The sequence below is a fragment of the Myotis myotis genome, unplaced genomic scaffold (assembly GCF_014108235.1).
Source record: "Myotis myotis isolate mMyoMyo1 unplaced genomic scaffold, mMyoMyo1.p scaffold_m19_p_1, whole genome shotgun sequence".
Classification (NCBI taxonomy): Eukaryota; Metazoa; Chordata; class Mammalia; order Chiroptera; family Vespertilionidae; genus Myotis; species Myotis myotis.
Window position 1 is genome coordinate 81,783,858 of NW_023416313.1, and position 17,712 is coordinate 81,801,569.

The window sequence follows — 17,712 nt, forward strand, 5'->3', positions numbered from 1 at the left end:
TTGGTTCAGAAAAAATATTCCTGCCCTGACCGGTTTGGCTCAGTGGATGGAGCGTCAGCCTGCAGACTGAAGGGTCCCGGGTTCGATTCCGGTCAAGGGCATGTACCTTGGTTGCGGGCATATCCCCAGTGGGGGGTGTGCAGGAGGCAGCTGATCGATGTTTCTAACTCTCTATCCCTCTCCCTTCCTCTCTGTAAAAAAACCAATAAAATATATTTAAAAAAAAAAAAAAATATTCCTGAGAAATGTCCAAAATTTTACTGCCTATGTTTTTTTTTTCTAGGATTTTTATCATTTTGAGTCTAACATTCAAGTCTTTAATCCATTTTGAGTTTATTCTTGCGTATGGTGTAAAAAGGTGGTCTAGTTTAATTTTTCTTGCACATACCTGTCCAATTTTTTAACACCATTTATTAAATAGACTATCTTTAGTCCATTGTGTGTTTTTGCCTTCTTTGTCAAATATTAATCATATATATATATATATATATATATATATATATATATATATATGAGGCTAATATGCAAAATGTCCCCTTGGGAGTTCAACTGGAGACTGGGAGTTCTATCACTCACTATGACATGCACTTATCACCAGAGGGTTGGTGTGGAGTGAAGGAAGGCTCCCGCCAGCAGCCAGGGAAGGAAGGCCCTGGCTGGCAGACGGCAACCGGCCAGCAGCCAGAAGGCCCTGATCGGCCCTGATAGCCGGCCAGGCCTAGGGTCCCTACCCGTGAATGAATTTTGTGCGCTGGGCCTCTAATTAACTGTAATGGCATGGGCTTATTTCTGGGATCGATCTCTCTCTCTCTCTCTCTCTCTCTCTCTCTCTCTCTCTCTCTCTCTCTCGGTTAGTCTTCACCCAAGGATATATTTTTCCATTGATTTTTAGATAGAGTGAAAGGGAGGGGGAGAGACAGAGAGAAAGAAACATTGATGAGAGAGATGCATCAATTGGTTGCCTCTTGCATGTGCCCAGGGTCCGGAGATATATATCCTTGACTGGAATCAAACTCAGGACCTTTCAGTCCACAGAATGATGCTCTATCCACTGAGCCAAACTGGCTAAGACCCTATATGTCTCTTTTTATGCCAGTACCATGCTGTTTAGATTACTGTGGCCTTGTAGTTTAGTTTGATATCAGGTAGCATGATTCCTCCAACTTTGTTCTTTCTCAAGATCACTGTTGCTATTCAGTGTCTTTTGTGGTTCCATAGAACTTTTTTAAACATTTGTTCTAGTCCTGTGACTAAGTGAAATAAACCAGTTAGAGAAAGACAGTACCATATGATTTCACTCATATGTGGAATTAAATGAACAAACTGAACTACCAAGCAAAGTAGAGGCAGACTAATAGAGAGCAGGCAGACAGCTCTGTTGGGGTGGTGGTGTGGTGGAGGGATTGAGCAAAAAAAGAAAAAATAGAGAGAACTCATGGACATAGTCAACATTGTTGTGATAGTGGGGGATGGAGGGGTGCGGAGAGGGTAGGTGGAGGTGGAAAAGGGCATAGAGGGGATAAATGGTGATGGGAAAAAAAGAAAATTGGTTCACATTTTAGCTGTGAGTAATGAAAGAATGTGGAAATGTACAGCTGTTGGTTTTAAAATCTTGCTTTACACCATTTGGGTCTGCATATGTCAGGTGCATTTGGAGCTATTCCAGATTTAGCTTTGTAATCTTGTATGTGATCTTATAAATCTTACACAAAATTGAAAAAGTGAATCTTTTTAAAAGTAAAAATTTAAAAGTAATCTCACAAAATTTATGGTAAACCTCCTGTATTCCCCCCAATTATAAGCAGTTCATGTAGAAATTAGAGGGGATTGAATTGTTTATCTTCTTTTAATAAGGAAGGCTTTTTTAAAAAAAGATCCAAACAATTATATTTCATTGTATTTTTTTGCATATTGTATTTTACATTGATTGTTTTAAAACTAAATTTTATAGCCCTGGCCCAGTGGGTCAGTTGATTGGAGTGTTGTCCCATACACCAAAAGGTGGTGGGTCTGATTCCCTGTCAGGGCACATACCTGGGTTGTGCGTTTGATACCTGGTCAGGGTATGTATAGGAGGCAACTGATCTATGTTTCTCTCATTGATGTGTTGCTCTCTTTCTCTCTGTCTCTCTCTGTCTCCCTCTCTCTCTCTCCTGTCCCCCCCTCCCTTCCTTTCTCTCTAAAAATCAATAAAACATGTCCTCGGGCTATGATTTAATAAAAATGAAATTTATAATAGCTTTAGTAACTTAAAATCCAAATATAAGACCTCTGGTAGTCTAAGAGGGAAATGATACAGAAATCATTGAGAGTTTTAAAACAAAAAAATTTTTTTTTTAAACAACAAATCTTCCTCTGGTTGATTTTACAGTCTAATATAATATTCAAATGTCTTTAAAACCTGTTGCTGGGCATGAAACTAGCTTTTGGATTCTGTGGGGGTTTTTGGTCTGTTTTGTTTCTGTAAATTACTTTGTGGGTGAGAATTGAGTTAAGACCTATCTAAAAAAGAATTCAATATTTCATTTCTGTGGGGAAATAACTTGCAATTAGTACTACCTGCACATATTTTTTTGTTATTTTTAAGTGTTAATGGCTGCCCTAGCTGGTTTGGCTCAATGTGTCAGCCTGCAGACTGAAGGGTCCTGGGTTCGATTACAATCAAGGGCATGTGCTCTGGTTGCAGGCTCAATCCCCAGTAGGGGGTGTGCAGGAGGCAGCTGATCAATGATTCTCATCATTGATGTTTCTATCTCTCTTTCCCCTCTCCCTTCCTCTCTGAACTCAATAAAAAATGTATTAAAAAAAAGAGTTAATGGCCTATAACAGAATATCATGTGGCTAGTTCTTTGTCTAGCCCTGCTACTCAGTACCCCTAGTATCCCTTGTGCAGATAGCATCTCTGACACTGGGTTTTGTAAATTGGGGATATACTATTTAACAGTTTTGCACGGTGGTGCACACTTCAGGTTTTCATAGGATCGTTAAATACTTGAGCTGGAAGTTACCATAAGAGACCATCTTGACTCGCATGTGTGTCCTTTAAAACTTCATTTCAGAAAAAATAAATCTTATTAGAGACTACACTAGTGATGGTGAACCTATGACACGCGTGTCAGAGGTGACACGCGAACTCATTTTTTTGGTTGATTTTTCTTTGTTAAATGGCATTTAAATATATAAAATAAATGTCAAAAATATAAATCTTGGTTTTACTATGGTTGCAAATATCAAAAAATTTCTATATGTGACACGGCACCAGAGTTAAGTTAGGGTTTTTCAAAATGCTGACACGCCGAGCTCAAAAGGTTCGCATCACTGGACTACCGTTTAAAGAACGGTACAATGAGTAGATACAATGAGTAGATACGGTACATTTCACCTCATTTTTCCCCATATAGTATGAGATCATCTATATATCCCCTTGTACTTGTCAAGCAGTGTCTTCTTTTAAAATTACTATACTTTATTTAAAGGAAGGAACTTTTTTTTGTGGTTAAGCCTCACTCGAGGATATTTTTCCCATTGATTTTTATTATCTGCACCCCCCCTCCCCCCGTGTTTTCTTTATGTCGGTAAACCATCATTTCTTTAGCATTTGTTTTTTGGGTAGGGGGGAAATTTGCATTGTTACACTTTTTCCTACCATTATCAGTGGTGTTGCTCTAACCATTTTTTTTAACTGGCACTGCTTATGGCACACTAAGTGTGTAGACATCTTACTTGGTGTCGTGGCTCTGAGTGTTGATGCTCAGTAGTCTGCAGTTACGATTGACAGTGAGTATGCTTAGCAGTTTGATTTAGGAACCAGTCTCTTTAAGGTTTAGTCTTTCCCCCAGTTGGACACAGCGTGAGTTAAAGGAGAATTGCCATAATGATGACCAAATAAATGTCTGACTAATTCAAGAGCAGATTTGCATTTATCCAGTCAAAATATCAATCATATTTATCATACATCCCTCTGCTCCCTGTCCCCCAAAATTTTTGAGTAGTAACTACAAGCCTAGCCAACCAGTGAGCACCAAAAAGTGATCATATCTAGAGGAACTGAGACTTGGAGAGGATTAAGTAATTTCCCCAAGATTACTCAGCTAAAACATGGCAGAACCAGGGTTTGAAACCAGGCATCCTTGCTTCAGAATCCAAACTCTCAAGATGAGATACTTCCTCATTGGCATCTGTTACTGCATTTAAAAGCAGAAACAACAAGTAGAAAATAATACCAAAAACAAAACCCAGCTCTTGTCAGCCATCTGGCAACTCTTTGCATCATCTCTGAGCAGATGAAATTAATTTGGAATAAAGCTGGAGGATTTTAGGTGGGGAATAGTGTGACATATATGAATATTATTTTGATCTCATTAACAGAATGAGTTTTAGTGAGTCAAGAATGGAAGCAAAGAAACCAAATAAAACTGTTAAGCAATGAAGGTGAGAAATGATGGTGGCTTAGACTTGGAGTAAATGGATTGCAAATTTATTTTAGAGGTAGATTGAATCACACAACTCTGTGGATTGGATGTTGTAGATGTTGGGGTAAGGGAAAGATAAATCAAGGATAGTTGAGCAATTGGTTTCATTTATTTTAGGGTGGAAAAAACTGCAGAAGTAAAGGTTTGTGGAGGGAAAATCCACTTGGCAGAAATTCAAGTGAGCAGTGAAGTGGGCAGGTGGGGCTGGTTGGACCTCAGTAGAGAAATTACAGCCTGAAATACAAATTTGAAATAAAAGACGTTTGCCCTCACTGGTTTGGCTCAGTGGATAGAGCATTGGCCTGCGGACTCAAGGGTCCCAGGTTTGATTCCGGTCAAGGGCGTGTACTTTGGTTGCGGGCACATACCCAGTAGGGAGTGTGCAAGAGGCAGCTGATTGATGTTTCTCTCTCATCAATGTTTCTAATTCTCTATCCCTCTCCCTTCCTCTGTAAAAAACAATAAAATACATTTAAAAAAAAAAAGACGTTTTACTATATTTTTTATATAGAAAAGACTATTAAAACTATTCTGTATGTCTTGTTACTTTGTTTCATCTTTTCATTCCCTCTACAAGCACACTTCAAAAATACGTTATGTATTTACTTCTTTAAATAAAGCTTCAACATGTTTCTCTAACAGACACCATTCTAATTTTGTGCCTAGCATTGTTATTTCTGAACTCCCACAGATGTTATTTCTTTCAGAAAATTAGATATAATTATAAGTACTTATAAATTTTAAAGAGCAAATTTTTGTTATTTCCCTTTGGAGACTATACAAGCTAACTTCTTTGGTTGTCATCATTCCATGAAATATGGTTCAGAGAATGTTGAAACACTATAGAAAAAGAAGAGGTTGGAAATTCTTTCTCTGGCAGGTATAATAATTTAATTACTTTTTAATTGAGTTTGTGAGAATAAGAAGAATACTATGAAAAGTTTTGTTGCTGTTCTGAGTCATTGGGTTCCATGTGTTGTTTGGGTTTTAGTGCGTGGAACAGGGGCTGTTGTAATTAGGATTTTGGATTTGAGTGGCGGGGACATGTGACTGTTGTGCAAAGGGCTATTTTTGGTGTCTGGGTGTCGGCTTCTCGTCAGAAACCATAGAGAATTAGTGTGAGGTGCACTTGGAGTTTAGACAGTGCCGACAGGCGTTGTGATGTGTTTGAACTTTTGAACATGGGTTGTTGCTTCAGCAAAGAATTAAGTGGTGACAATGACAATGAAAAAACTGGCCTGTTACAAAAATCTGTGGAGGAGAAGGACCCGGATAACAAGATAAGTAAAACTTTATCTGTATTATTTGATACATTGGAAGGTGAGGAGCTGCACAATGTTGAATATGGAGCCAGCAGGGCAGCTGCTGGGACTGATATATGGCCAAGGATGTTTGTGAGGTCTGGGCACAAATGGGCACACAGATCGAGGCCACCGGTTAACTCTATTACCTCTTTAATGTATAAGTTCCTAGCTAGGTATAAAAATTTGGATGAGACTGACAAGAATTCAGGTACTGCTACTGTTGAGCAGGCCTGTGAGAGTGTCTGTAAGACTCTGTATGTGGACACTGACAGCACACGGAGTTTCTCTGCAAGTATTGGCTCTGAAGAGGACGAGTGTCTTTCACATGTCCCGGGGCCTTCTGACCAGGGTGTGCAAGAAGGAGCCCTTGTAAATAACCATCTGTACTATCACTCTGTCGCGTGTAAAAATGCTGTAGTAGAAAAAGAAATCACAGTAAATGTTCACATCAGTTGTGGTAATGAGAATAATGCTTTAGATGTGTCTGGTAGGGAGACCGAGGGTGCAAACCCCATTTGTGTGGATCATGAACAATGCTGGAATTCAAGAGAGAGCAAGTTTTACAGTATCTGTGTTATAGATCCTGGAAGCCTGGACAATGACGATGAGCCATGTGTGCACAGGTGTGGAGCAGCTGCCACAGAAGAGAGCCCCTCAGCTGTCACTTTTGAGGGGGTTTGCAGAGAGGCCTGGCCACCAGATAACACTGCTGGAGGTCCAGGGGACTTAGAGGAAGAACTATCTCCAGATGGCCTGCTAGGTCCAAGTGAAGTGAAGGAAGTCTCTAATGAAAAAACTGAGCCTAGTCTCGAAGTTTTGACTGATAGTGACCCATCTTGTAAAGGAAACACTGGTGACATGCAGGCTCGGTCTTTAAGGGCAAACACTTACACTGGGTTCCCTACAGATTACACAGAAAGTAATCCATTACATAATGTTGTCATAATACCTGAATCAAATACTAACATAGACACTGACTCACTAGAATACATGTGTGCCATCCCTGAAGAAGGAGAGAGACATAGTTCAGTACTATTAAGTCCGATGGGTGACTCAGGTATTGATCTAATTGACACTTCCAGCATTGAACAAAGTGGTGAAACCCAGGCTGTAAAAGCAAATGTAGATCAGAGTTTAAACTCTGAAAAGGAAGGAGGAAAGAACTTTATAAAATTTCTAAAAGACAGTGATTGTTCAAATTTAGATGTTAACATATTGGACAGATCAAAAAGATGTATCACTTCAGCGAGCTTTGGAAATGAGTGTCTTCTTGTTCATGCTGATTTCCGAGAAGCAGCCCCTAACAGAAGTGATGACCCCAGACCTGAATACCTGGGGCCAGCAATGACAGAGGGGCAGTACCATGGTGATCACAGTCTGGGAACTGGGAGCATCCAGCTTGCAAGCAAAGGAGAATTGGCTTTGCAACCTGAAAATAGTTCGTCTTATCAAGATGAGGATGAAATGAGCATTTTTGAAGATGAAGGTCATGATAAGAGGGCTTTTGAAAGATCTTTGAGTCAGGAAGATCTCTGTGCAGATACTGGGGCCATCATAGCCCAGGCCCAAATCTGTGATTTAACTCATGCAGTGCGGGCAAAAACCGTGGAGGGCTTATGTCAAAGAACAGATACACAGGACCTCAGGAGTTCGCAGAAAGTGCCCCAGAACAATGAGTCTCCTGGTGGACCCAGGTGTGTTCAGAGTAACTTTATGTCCTCTGCATTTATTTTCACCTGCACTGAAGAAAAAAAGAGTGAAACAGGCCAGAATCATAAAGCAGAAGATGAACTATGTGTGAAGAGTTCAGTTAGTGGCCCTCACAGACTAGAACATACCGAAAAACAATCCCTAAAGTCTAATCACAGAGAGACAAGTAAAAATGACATAGAAAATGTCAAGTTAGACTCTAAAACAATCTTCCACTGGGAAACAAATACAGTAAAATGCAAGACAGTGCCTGGTCAGGATGTATTGGCTTGTGCTAGTTCTAGTATAACAAAAACCCCTGATTTTGAAATACTTCAAATAGAAAAATGTGATGAAACCTGCAGAGTGAATGACAGCCAACACAAAGATCTTCATCTTGTACCACCTCTGAGTTCAGGTATGCAGATGGCAGAAGCACAGGAGACCTGCTCTTTTAACTGTGGTGGAGATCCAAGACGGGAGCAGGTTTCCACTGAAGTCTCTGATACCTTAAATACTGGTGTGGTGGCAGGACACAAAACAGAACTGATAGGGGAAGAGGTGGAAGAGGGACTTTCCTGGGAGAAAGACAGTGACTCCAACAGCAGCTATTGCAGAGGTCCATGTGGGACAAGCAGACTTGCACACCACTTCACACAAAGAAATGCCAGAGCCACAGTTACAGGCCCGGCTTCAAACGATGAAGTGGGTTTTGTGGGAAGTTCAAGGGTGAATTTTGGAGAAATAGAGTTATGTGACGCTCTTGCTGACAATTCCTGTTTGGTTAGTGTGGATCCGGCCCAAGTGGACAAACATATAGCTGTTCCTCACGATGTACTGCAGGCAGTTCCTGTCATACCAGGTGGCAGCAAAGAAATGGTAGTACCAAGTAGTGGGGACCATGTTTTATTAATCTCAGAAGACACTATAAATACATCTGAAAACCCCTCAAAAGAGGATTTGCAGAGCTTCCCAGAGGAATTGTATTCCCAGTTTTTGAATGAACTTTCCTATTATCCAGTGGGAGGATTGTCAGGTCAGATGTTTTCTGAAAGCCTGGCAGGTGGTGGTTGTCGATATCCGGTGGGCTGTCTGTGGACTAACACAGTTGTGAAAGGTGAACTAGAGGATGAACAAATACTTATGGGGGACCTGTACAGTCAGCCACAGGACTTCAAGATCACTCCCTTTTGGATGGAAAAGCTCCATTATCAGCTACCAGTCGCAGAAGATGGTGTTATTTGGGGATGGCAGAATAGTAGTGCACAGTTAGTAAGTGTTTTTATCAGTTTTTATTGTGCTGTGATATACTAATCTTTCATTTTGATTGCTCTTAACTTGAAATTAACAAAGATTTATTCTAAACAATGGGCAGTTGTTCGAATCTTTATGTGAAGCTATGAGTTAATGTAGCATTGATTTAACCATTTCCAAATTGGTGACCATGAATTCACTTTATTGTTTGGTGTATTTTAGCCAGAGTGTTTGTCAACTCTTGTTAGCACTAAACCTGTACTGCTCAGATGGTCAGATGCAGCTTTGTGCAGACCATCTTATGTTTGTGGACTTCTTATGCATGTGCTCGTGCAGGCTGACATGCCAGTCCCGACCTTCTTCTCACCAGCTTGCTGAGCAGAACAAGCATTTGAACCATTGGATGTTTAAAATCCTTTCTAAAAGTTTACTTGCAGTGTGTACCTGAATTAAATCTGTGCTTTCCACTTTTTTTGTATGGTAACTGTCTAAGGCAGATAAAATTTGCTGCTTTTAACTCACTCTGAAATCTTGCTGTCTCCTTTCTGTCAGAAACATCTACAGAGCTTTCAGACCACAGTACTCAAGTCCTGCTCATTTGGAAGAACCTTCGCAGATGATTTTCCAATGGGCAGCTAATTTGGGCATCTTTCTAGAAATTCTGTAATAAATGCAAATATTTCACAAACAGGAAAGTTAGCGTTCTCTTAAAGCAGTCCTTTTGGACATGTATGGTTGAAAGGACATACTTTTAATAGTGAGATTTTATTTATTTAAACAGTAGTTTATTAGTCATTTTTGTTGCATTAGGCAAGAAAAATGGTTGGTAATAGCAAGGAGATAGATGTAGAGTAAATGTTAATTAGTGCCTATTATATGGAAATAAATAAGTAGAAATTCTATAATTTAGGGAATCATCCATTAACTTTTTTCCTTTCCATGCCCACATTTGGGAGTTTTACCAGAGTTTCATTTAAGTTAGTCAGTTTTATTTCTTAAATTATTGTAAAGGCAAACACTATAAAATTAGGCCTTTTAATCCTATGCATATGATCATTTACATGAGCAAACACGATTAACAATTGGCTGCTAATTTCAGTGCGTGGTACAATGTACAATGTAGAGTGCGCACGGGTTCTGTTGCTGTCCTGCTCTTCTGCCTCTAAGTGAGATACATGTGTAATGTTCTGAATTAGCTTTTCAATTATGAGATACGTCCAAACAGCATTCTAATTTGACATACTATATTTAGGATAGTGCTTTGCTTTTCACAACTCTAGTTTTCACAGTGTTTGTACAGATATCTTTTTTTTATATAATCTTAAAATAGCAGCTGTTAGTCCATGTTACAGATCAAGAACCAGAAGTACGAGACTTCATGACTCTAAAGCCAGTGAATTGTTCTGAGTTATTAAACATACTTAGGAACAAATCCAGGAAGTTTGTGCTAACTTGAAATAAGAAATGTGTAAGTGTATCTCTTCCCCCCTTATCTTAACTGTTGTATTTTCTCCACCTGCCTTTCCCTTCCTCTGATATTAGTTACTCTAGTTTCTACTCAGTAACTTGTCAGTGGGACCATTCTATCTCATGTTGTAAAAATCACAAATTTATGAATTGCTAGGGGTAAATTTTTTAATTTATTTTTATTATTTTATTTAAAAAAAATATTTTATTGATTTTTTTAGAGAGAGGAAGGGAGAGGGATAGAGAGTTAGAAACATCGATGAGAGAAAAACATCGATTCAGCTGCCTCCTGCACACTCCGTACTGGGGATGTGCCCGCAACCAAGGTATATGCCCTTGACCGGAATCGAACCTGGGACCCTTCAGTCTGCAGGCCAACGCTCTATCCAGTCAGGGCTGGGGTAAATTTTTTAAATGGCATATTGTGTTTGGGGCGGGTAGAGAGTTTATTTTTTAAATATATTTTTATTGATTTCAGAGAGGAATGGAGAGGGAGAGAAAGATAGAAACATCAATGATGAGAATAATTGATTGGCTGCTTCCTGCATGCCCCCAACATGCAACCCAGGTATGTGCCCCTGAACCAGAATCAAGCCTGGGACCCTTCAGTCTGCAGGCCGATGCTCTATCCACTGAGCCAAACCGGCTAGGACAAGAGTTTCTTTTTAAAAAAATACATATTTTTATTGATTTCAGAGAGGAAAGGAGAGGGAGGGAGAAAAATATTAATGATGAGAGAGAATCATTGATCAGCTGCCTCCTGCGTGCCCCTGACTGGGGACTGAGCCAGCAACCACAACCTGGGCATGTGCCCTGACCAGGAGTGGAACATTGATCTCCTGGTTCATAGGTCGACAACCGACCACTGAGCCACACCAGCTGAGCAGAAGAATTTCTTTAGAGCATCAGAATTTGGGGCTGCTGTACTCTTCAAAGAGTAATATTGGTGATTTATGCAATATTGATTTAGAACTTTTTTTTTCATTGTCACCTGAGGATATCTTGATTTTTAGAGAGAGAGGAAGGGGGTGGAGGGGGGAGAGAGAGAGAAACATCAGTGTGAGAGAGAAACAGTGAATGATTCCCTCCCATATGTGCTTCAAACAGGGATTGAACCACAGCCTAAATACATGCTCAGAGACTAGGAATCAAACTTGCAACCTTTTGGTGTACTGGATGGTACTCCAAACAACTATGCCACCCAGCCAGGCAAAATGTGTTTTTTAAGGTCACTTCATTTCTGGTTCTAATGATCATTGTTTAGTCATGATTTTCAGTGGAAAAATAAGACTTGGGTGGCCAAGCAGGTCAAGTTGTTGATAATCATTTGGAAGTTCTATCCATCTATATAAAAAGCTGGTGACCACACCACCGGAACTATTGGTCGCTATGACATCCGCTGCGGCCAGTGAACCAGCCTGATCAAGGGGTGGGGCCAACTGGCCAACCTCCCGTGGCCCCTTCCCCTAGCCAGCACTACCTTTGATAGGCCTCTCTCACCCCAATAGGAGGCAGGGCCAGCTGACTAATCTCCTGCAGCCCCTTCCCCCACCTGTCCCATCCCAGATCGGTCCCCCCACTGCGATCAGAGGTGGGGCCGGCCAGCCAACTGCCTGCAGCCCCTTCCCTTCCCCCCCACTGGCCCTGCCCCCGATGGGCCCCCACCACCCTGATCAGCCTGCGGCCCCTCCCCCCAGCCAGCTCCACCCCCTATTGCTGCCCACATACCAATTGGGGGTGAGGCCAGCTGGCCCACTACCCACAGCCCCTCACCATGGCTTGCCCTGGCCCCAATTGGACCCCCCACCCCAATCAGGTACGGGGCCCGCCAGCCAATTGCCCATGGCCCCTCCCCCCGAGCCATCCTGGCCCTGATTGGGTCCCGGCCAGCTGGCCAACCTCCGGCCATCTCCTCCTCCCAACAGGCCTGGCCCCGATCTGCCCCAATTGGAGCCGGGCCACCTGAACCCACCTGTGCATGAATTCGTGCACTGGGCATCTAGTATAATTGTAAGAGAATAACCACATTTCAAGGAAATAATTTTAATAAGTTATTTCTCATGTGAGTTGCAAGAAGTTAATGAACTCTTGATAAATGTTTTTGCTGACATTAGAGCACTTTTTGTTATTACCATCATTTTCGGGGCGGCGGGGGTGGGGAGCAAGTTACATAGCCTGTCTCTTTCTTGGTTTTCTTATTTCTGAAATGGAGGCAGTGATTACTACTATCTGACAGGCTTGTCATGATTATATACAGGTAAGCACATAGAATATTCTGGCACCTAGCCAACTCTCTAGTGTTAGTTATCATGCCATTAGGACTTATGTCTCCTGTTTTTCATTCTTGTCACATCTTAGAGTATCTTTTTAATACTGGTTAATTGCTTTAAATCATGAAGTCGCTAATAGTTGATTTGGATTTGAGTATCTACTGCTTACGAAGTAGTAAATTACATAAAGGTAAAAACATAGAGAAGCTATTTGTTGATGGTAGACATTTCTGACAGGTGTGAGGTGATACCTCATTATCGCTTTAATTTGTATCTCTCTGATGATCAGTAACTTTGAGCGTTTTTCATGTCTCTTGGCCATCTGTATTTTCACTTTGGAGAAGTGTCTATTTAGGTCCTTTGCTCATTTTTTTATTGGATTGTTTGTCTTTCTTTTGTTAAGTTGTATGAGTTCCTTATATATTTTGGATATATTAGATATATCATTTCCTTTATCAGATATATCATTGCCAAATATGTTCTCATACAGTGGGCTCCCTTTTCATTTTGTTGATAGTTTCTTTTGCTGTGCAGAAGCTTCCCATTTGTTTATTTTCTCCTTTGTTTCCCTTTTAGGAGATGTATTGGCAAACATATTGCTATGAGAGGTTTCCAAGCTTTTACTGCCTATGTTTTCTTCTAGGATTTTTATAGTTTCATAACTTACATTTAAGTCTTTTATGCATTTTGAGTTTATTCTTGTATAGGGTATAAGTTGGTGGTCTAGTTTTATATTTTTGCATGCATCTGTCCAATTTTCCCAGCACCATTTATTGAGGAGACTGTCTTTACTCCATTGTATTCTCTTGCCTCCTTTGTCAAATCTTTGTCAAATATTAATTGAGCATAATGGCTTGAGTTGATTTCTGGATTCTCTGTTCTATTTCATTGATCTATATGCCTGTTCTTGTGCCAGTATCAAGTTGTTTTGAGTATAGTGGCTTTGTAGTATAACATGATACCTAGTATTGTGATCCCTCCAACTTTGTTCTTCTTTCTCAAGATTGCTGTGGCTATTCATTTTTTTTGTTGTTTTTTTTTTTTAAAAAAAATATTTTTATTGATTTCAGAGATGAAGGGGAGAAAGGGAGAGATAGAAGCATCAATGATGAGAGTAATTGATCGGCTGCCTCCTAAATGCCCCCTACTTGGGATCCGGCCCACAACCCGGGCATATGCCCTTGACTAGAATCAAACCAGGGACCCTTCAATCCGCAGGCCGACACTCTACCACTGAGCCAAACCAGCTCGGGTATTTGTGGTCTTTTTTGGTTCCATATAAATTTTTGGAGTTTTTTAGACCTGTGAAATATGCCATGGGTATTTTAATAGGGATTGTGTTGACATTTTGGGTAGTATGGACATTTGATGATGTTGATTCTAGCAATCCATGAACATGGCATATTCTTCCACTTTATATTTTCCTCTACCTCTTTTCTTCAACGTCTTGTAGTTTTCCAAGTTAAGGTCTTTTACATCTTTGGTTAAGTTTATTCCTAAGTATCTTAATTTTTTTGTTGCAATGGTAAGTGGGATTGTTCTTTTAGTTTCTCTTTATGAGTTCATTATTGTTGTATAAAAATGCCATTGATTTCTGGGTGTTAATTTTGCTGGCAAGGCTGTAGAGAAAAGGGAACCCTAGTACACTGCTGGTGGGAATGCAGACTTGTGCAGCCATTATGGAAAGCAGTATGGAGTTTCCTCAAAAAATTAAAAATGGAACTCTCATTTGACCCAGTCATCCCACCTCTAAGAATATATCCTAGGAAATCAGAAACACCCATCAGAAAGGATGTATGCACTCCTATGTTCATAGCAGCACAATTTACAATAGTTAAGATCTGGAAACAGCCCAAGTGCCCACCAGTAGATGAGTGGATAAAAAAGCTGTGGTACATTTACACCATGGAATACTATGCAGCAGAAAAAAAAAAAAAAAAAAAGAAGGATCGCTTATCCTTTGAGATAGCATGGAGGAACCTGGAGAGTATTATGCTTAAGCAAAATAAGCCAGTCAGAGAAAAAACAAATATCACATGATCTCACTCATATATGGAATCTAGTGAACAGAATAAACTGATGAACAGAATAGATCTGGTGACATAGAAGCATGGAACATACTGTGAAATCTCAGGGAAGGCCGAGGTTGGGTGGATGGGAAGAGATCAACCAAAGAACTTGTATGCATATAACCCATGGACACAGACAATAAGGTGGTGAAGGCCTGGAGAATGGGGGCAGGCTAGAAGGAGTCAGTGGGGAAAAATGGGAGACATATGTAATACTTACAACAATAAAGATTTTTTTTTAAAGAGTTGCTAAGATTTAAAAAATAAAAATAAAAAACACATAGTGAAGCCATCAAGAGTACTAATGTTGCTAAGAGTGTGAAATTGCTCACAAAACAACAACCCAAGGCAATTGAATAGGTAGAAAACAGTTGTTGATTGGATCAGCAAAAAGCATTTAGCTGGTGAGAGCATTTTGGAGGCAGTGCTATATGAAAAATTCATATAAGGCTAATAGGGGGTGGTTCCAAAAATTTCAGAAGTGTTTATAGATTAAACAGTACATTAGGAATGTACTGTATATAAGAAAAGTTAAAACAGAATCATTTTTGGGAGAGGGGGTCTGGAATGGAATAATTCAATTTACATGATTTCTAATGGGAAAGAAATGATTCGGTTTTCGAACAAATCACTTCTTGAACAGCCTTCCATAATGAATTTGGTTCAAGAACCAAGGTTCCACTATAATTAGAAATAGTGGTTTATACAAGTGTTAGGAAAAAGAAAGAGAACAGAGACATGATTTAAAAGGGGGGGAAAAGCAGATGGTACAGGTGTGAATGCCGAGGAAGGTAGTAGTGGTGTATTAGATGCAGAGTACCTTTTGCATTGCTCTTTGCAACGAGGGTTGTATCTGCATTGTTCTATCCTGATGGCTTAGTGTTGCGCCTGGCACTCACTGAGCATTTGGGGAGTATTTATTGGGGACATGGGGGCAGGGGATGAGAGACAAATAGAGAAACACCTTGTGCAGAAGCAAAGGCCAAGATGAACTGGAACTGTAGGCACCATATACAAACAGGGATTCAAGACTCAGTACTTCTTAAGTATAGTATTCTTTTATTTTTTATTATTATTTGCTAACCCTCACCCAAGGTTATTTTTTTTCATTGATTTTTAGAGAGAGTGGAAGAAAGGGGCGGGGGGAGGGAGGAGAGTGAGAAACATCAATGTGAGAGAGATACATTGATTGGTTGCCTCCCACACATGCCCTGACCAAGGCTGGGGATCGAACCTGCAACCTAGGTTCATGCCCTTGGTTCATAGTCAGCCACTGAGCCATGCCAGCTGGGCCCAGGTTTGTGCTCTTGATAGGAAATGGAACCTGTGACTCCACTGTGCGCAGGCTGGTGCTCTAACCACTGAGTGTAACAGCCAGGGCTTGAGTCTAGTTTTCTTGAAGGTAAAGGGGAACCCTGTTTTTTGCCTATTCACCAATACCTAAACAATGAGGAAACTTCCAGGTAGGCATTCACTGAGACATCCTATTTTGTGGACATATTTATTGCCTTGCCTCCTGAATATGAATAAAGTAGATACGATAGTTTTAACCACATTGGCTTCTACTGTCGATTTTAGAAGTAGTTGTTTTTTACTTGAAACTTTAATCACCCCAACTAGAGTGAATTTATTTTGTCTTTTTTTTCCTTTATTGATTAAGGTATTACATATGTATCCTTATCCTCTCATTACCCCCCCCCCCCCACCCCCCACTCATGCCCTCACCTCCCTGGTGTCTGTGTCCATTGGTTAGGCTTATATGCATGCATACAAGTCCTTTGGTTGATTTCTCCCTCTTACCCCCACCCTCCCCTCCCTTCCCTCTGAGGTTTGACGGTCTGATCGAGTTTTCTCTGTCTCTTGATCTGTTTTTATTCATCAGTTTATGTTCATTATATTCCACAAATGAATAAGATCATGTAATATTTATCTATCTCTGACTGGCTTATTTCACTTAGCATAATAATCTCCAGTTCCATCCATGCTGTTGCAAATGGTAAGAATTCATTCTTTTTTTTACTGTAGCATAGTATTCCATTGTGTATATGTACCACAGTTTTTAATCCACTCATCTGCTGATGGGCACTTAGGCTGTTTCCAAATCTTAGCTATGGTAAATTGTGCTGCTTCAAACATAGAGGTGCATATATCTTTTCTGATAGGTGTTTCTAGTTTCTTGGGATATATTCCTAGAAGTGGAATCACTGGGTCAAATGGGAATTCCATTTTTAGTTTACTGTTCTCCACAGTGGCTGCACCAGTCTGCATTCCCACCAGCATTGCACAAGGGTTCCTTTTTCTCCACATCCTCGCCTGCACTTGTCATTTGTTGATGATAGCTATTCTAACAGGTGTGAGATGGTACCGCATTGTTGTTTTGATTTGCATCTCTCAGATGATTAGTGACTTTGAGCATGTTTTCATATGTCTCTTGGCTTTCTGAATGTCCTCTTTTGAAAAGTACCTATTTAGGTTCGTTGCCCATTTTTTGATTGGGTTGTTTATCTTCCTTTTGTTAAGTTGTATGAGTTCTCTATAAATGTTGGAGATTAAATTCTTATCGGTGATAACATTGGCAAATATGTTCTCCCATGCAGTGGGCTTTCTTGTTGTTTTGTTGATGGTTTCTTTTGCTGTGCAGAAGCTTTTCATTTTGATGTAGTCCCATTTGTTTATTTTCTCTTTAGTTTCCATTGCCCTAGGAGCTGTATTGGTGAAAATACTGCTTCGGCATATGTCTGAGATTTTGCTGCCTGTGGATTCCTCTAATATTTTTATGGTTTCCCGTCTTAGTTTAAGTCCTTTATCGATTTTGAGTTTATTTTTGTGTATGGTGTAAGTTGGTGTATTTTGTCTTTTTTAAGGTTGTTAATTTATTTGTGGTTTCTTTGATGACTTATCCTGTCCCTGTTTACATTAGGAGAGCATCGGGCAATATGTGCACCTTTCTGGGTTAATGCAATGAGACGACACCAAACTCAGGGCTCCTGCTTGGCATTGCTCAAGGGCTCCTGGGACCAGGACTCTGGTCCCTTCCTTCAGATGCTCTGACCCCTGTACAGTGGGGTCAAGGCTCTAGTACCTGGAAAAAGGTGAATAATTTGGCTGGGTTTACTGAAAGATTATGGCAGCAGAACTGGAGTTAATTTGAGGAGCAGCATTTTATTTTTTGAGCAGCATTTTTGAC

At 40.3% G+C, this 17,712-nt stretch overlaps 1 protein-coding gene across 19 annotated transcripts in view; it reads left to right on the forward strand.

The window, feature by feature from the left end:
* Window positions 1-17,712, forward strand: part of LARP4B (La ribonucleoprotein 4B) — a 108,766-nt gene that overhangs the window by 46,277 nt on the left and 44,777 nt on the right. For 3 of the 19 annotated variants that reach the window (XM_036342622.1, XM_036342582.1, XM_036342631.1), the window contains exon 1: window positions 6,212-8,737. The exons of 12 other annotated variants lie outside the window; for them this stretch is intronic. In XM_036342622.1, the coding sequence (XP_036198515.1) occupies window positions 6,635-8,737 (2,103 nt within the window). In that variant the 5' untranslated portion in view covers window positions 6,212-6,634. Of the gene's footprint in view, window positions 1-6,205; window positions 8,738-17,712 lie in introns of those variants that run through there. 4 more of the 19 variants (XM_036342572.1, XM_036342600.1, XM_036342611.1 and 1 more) reach the window with 3 other exon arrangements.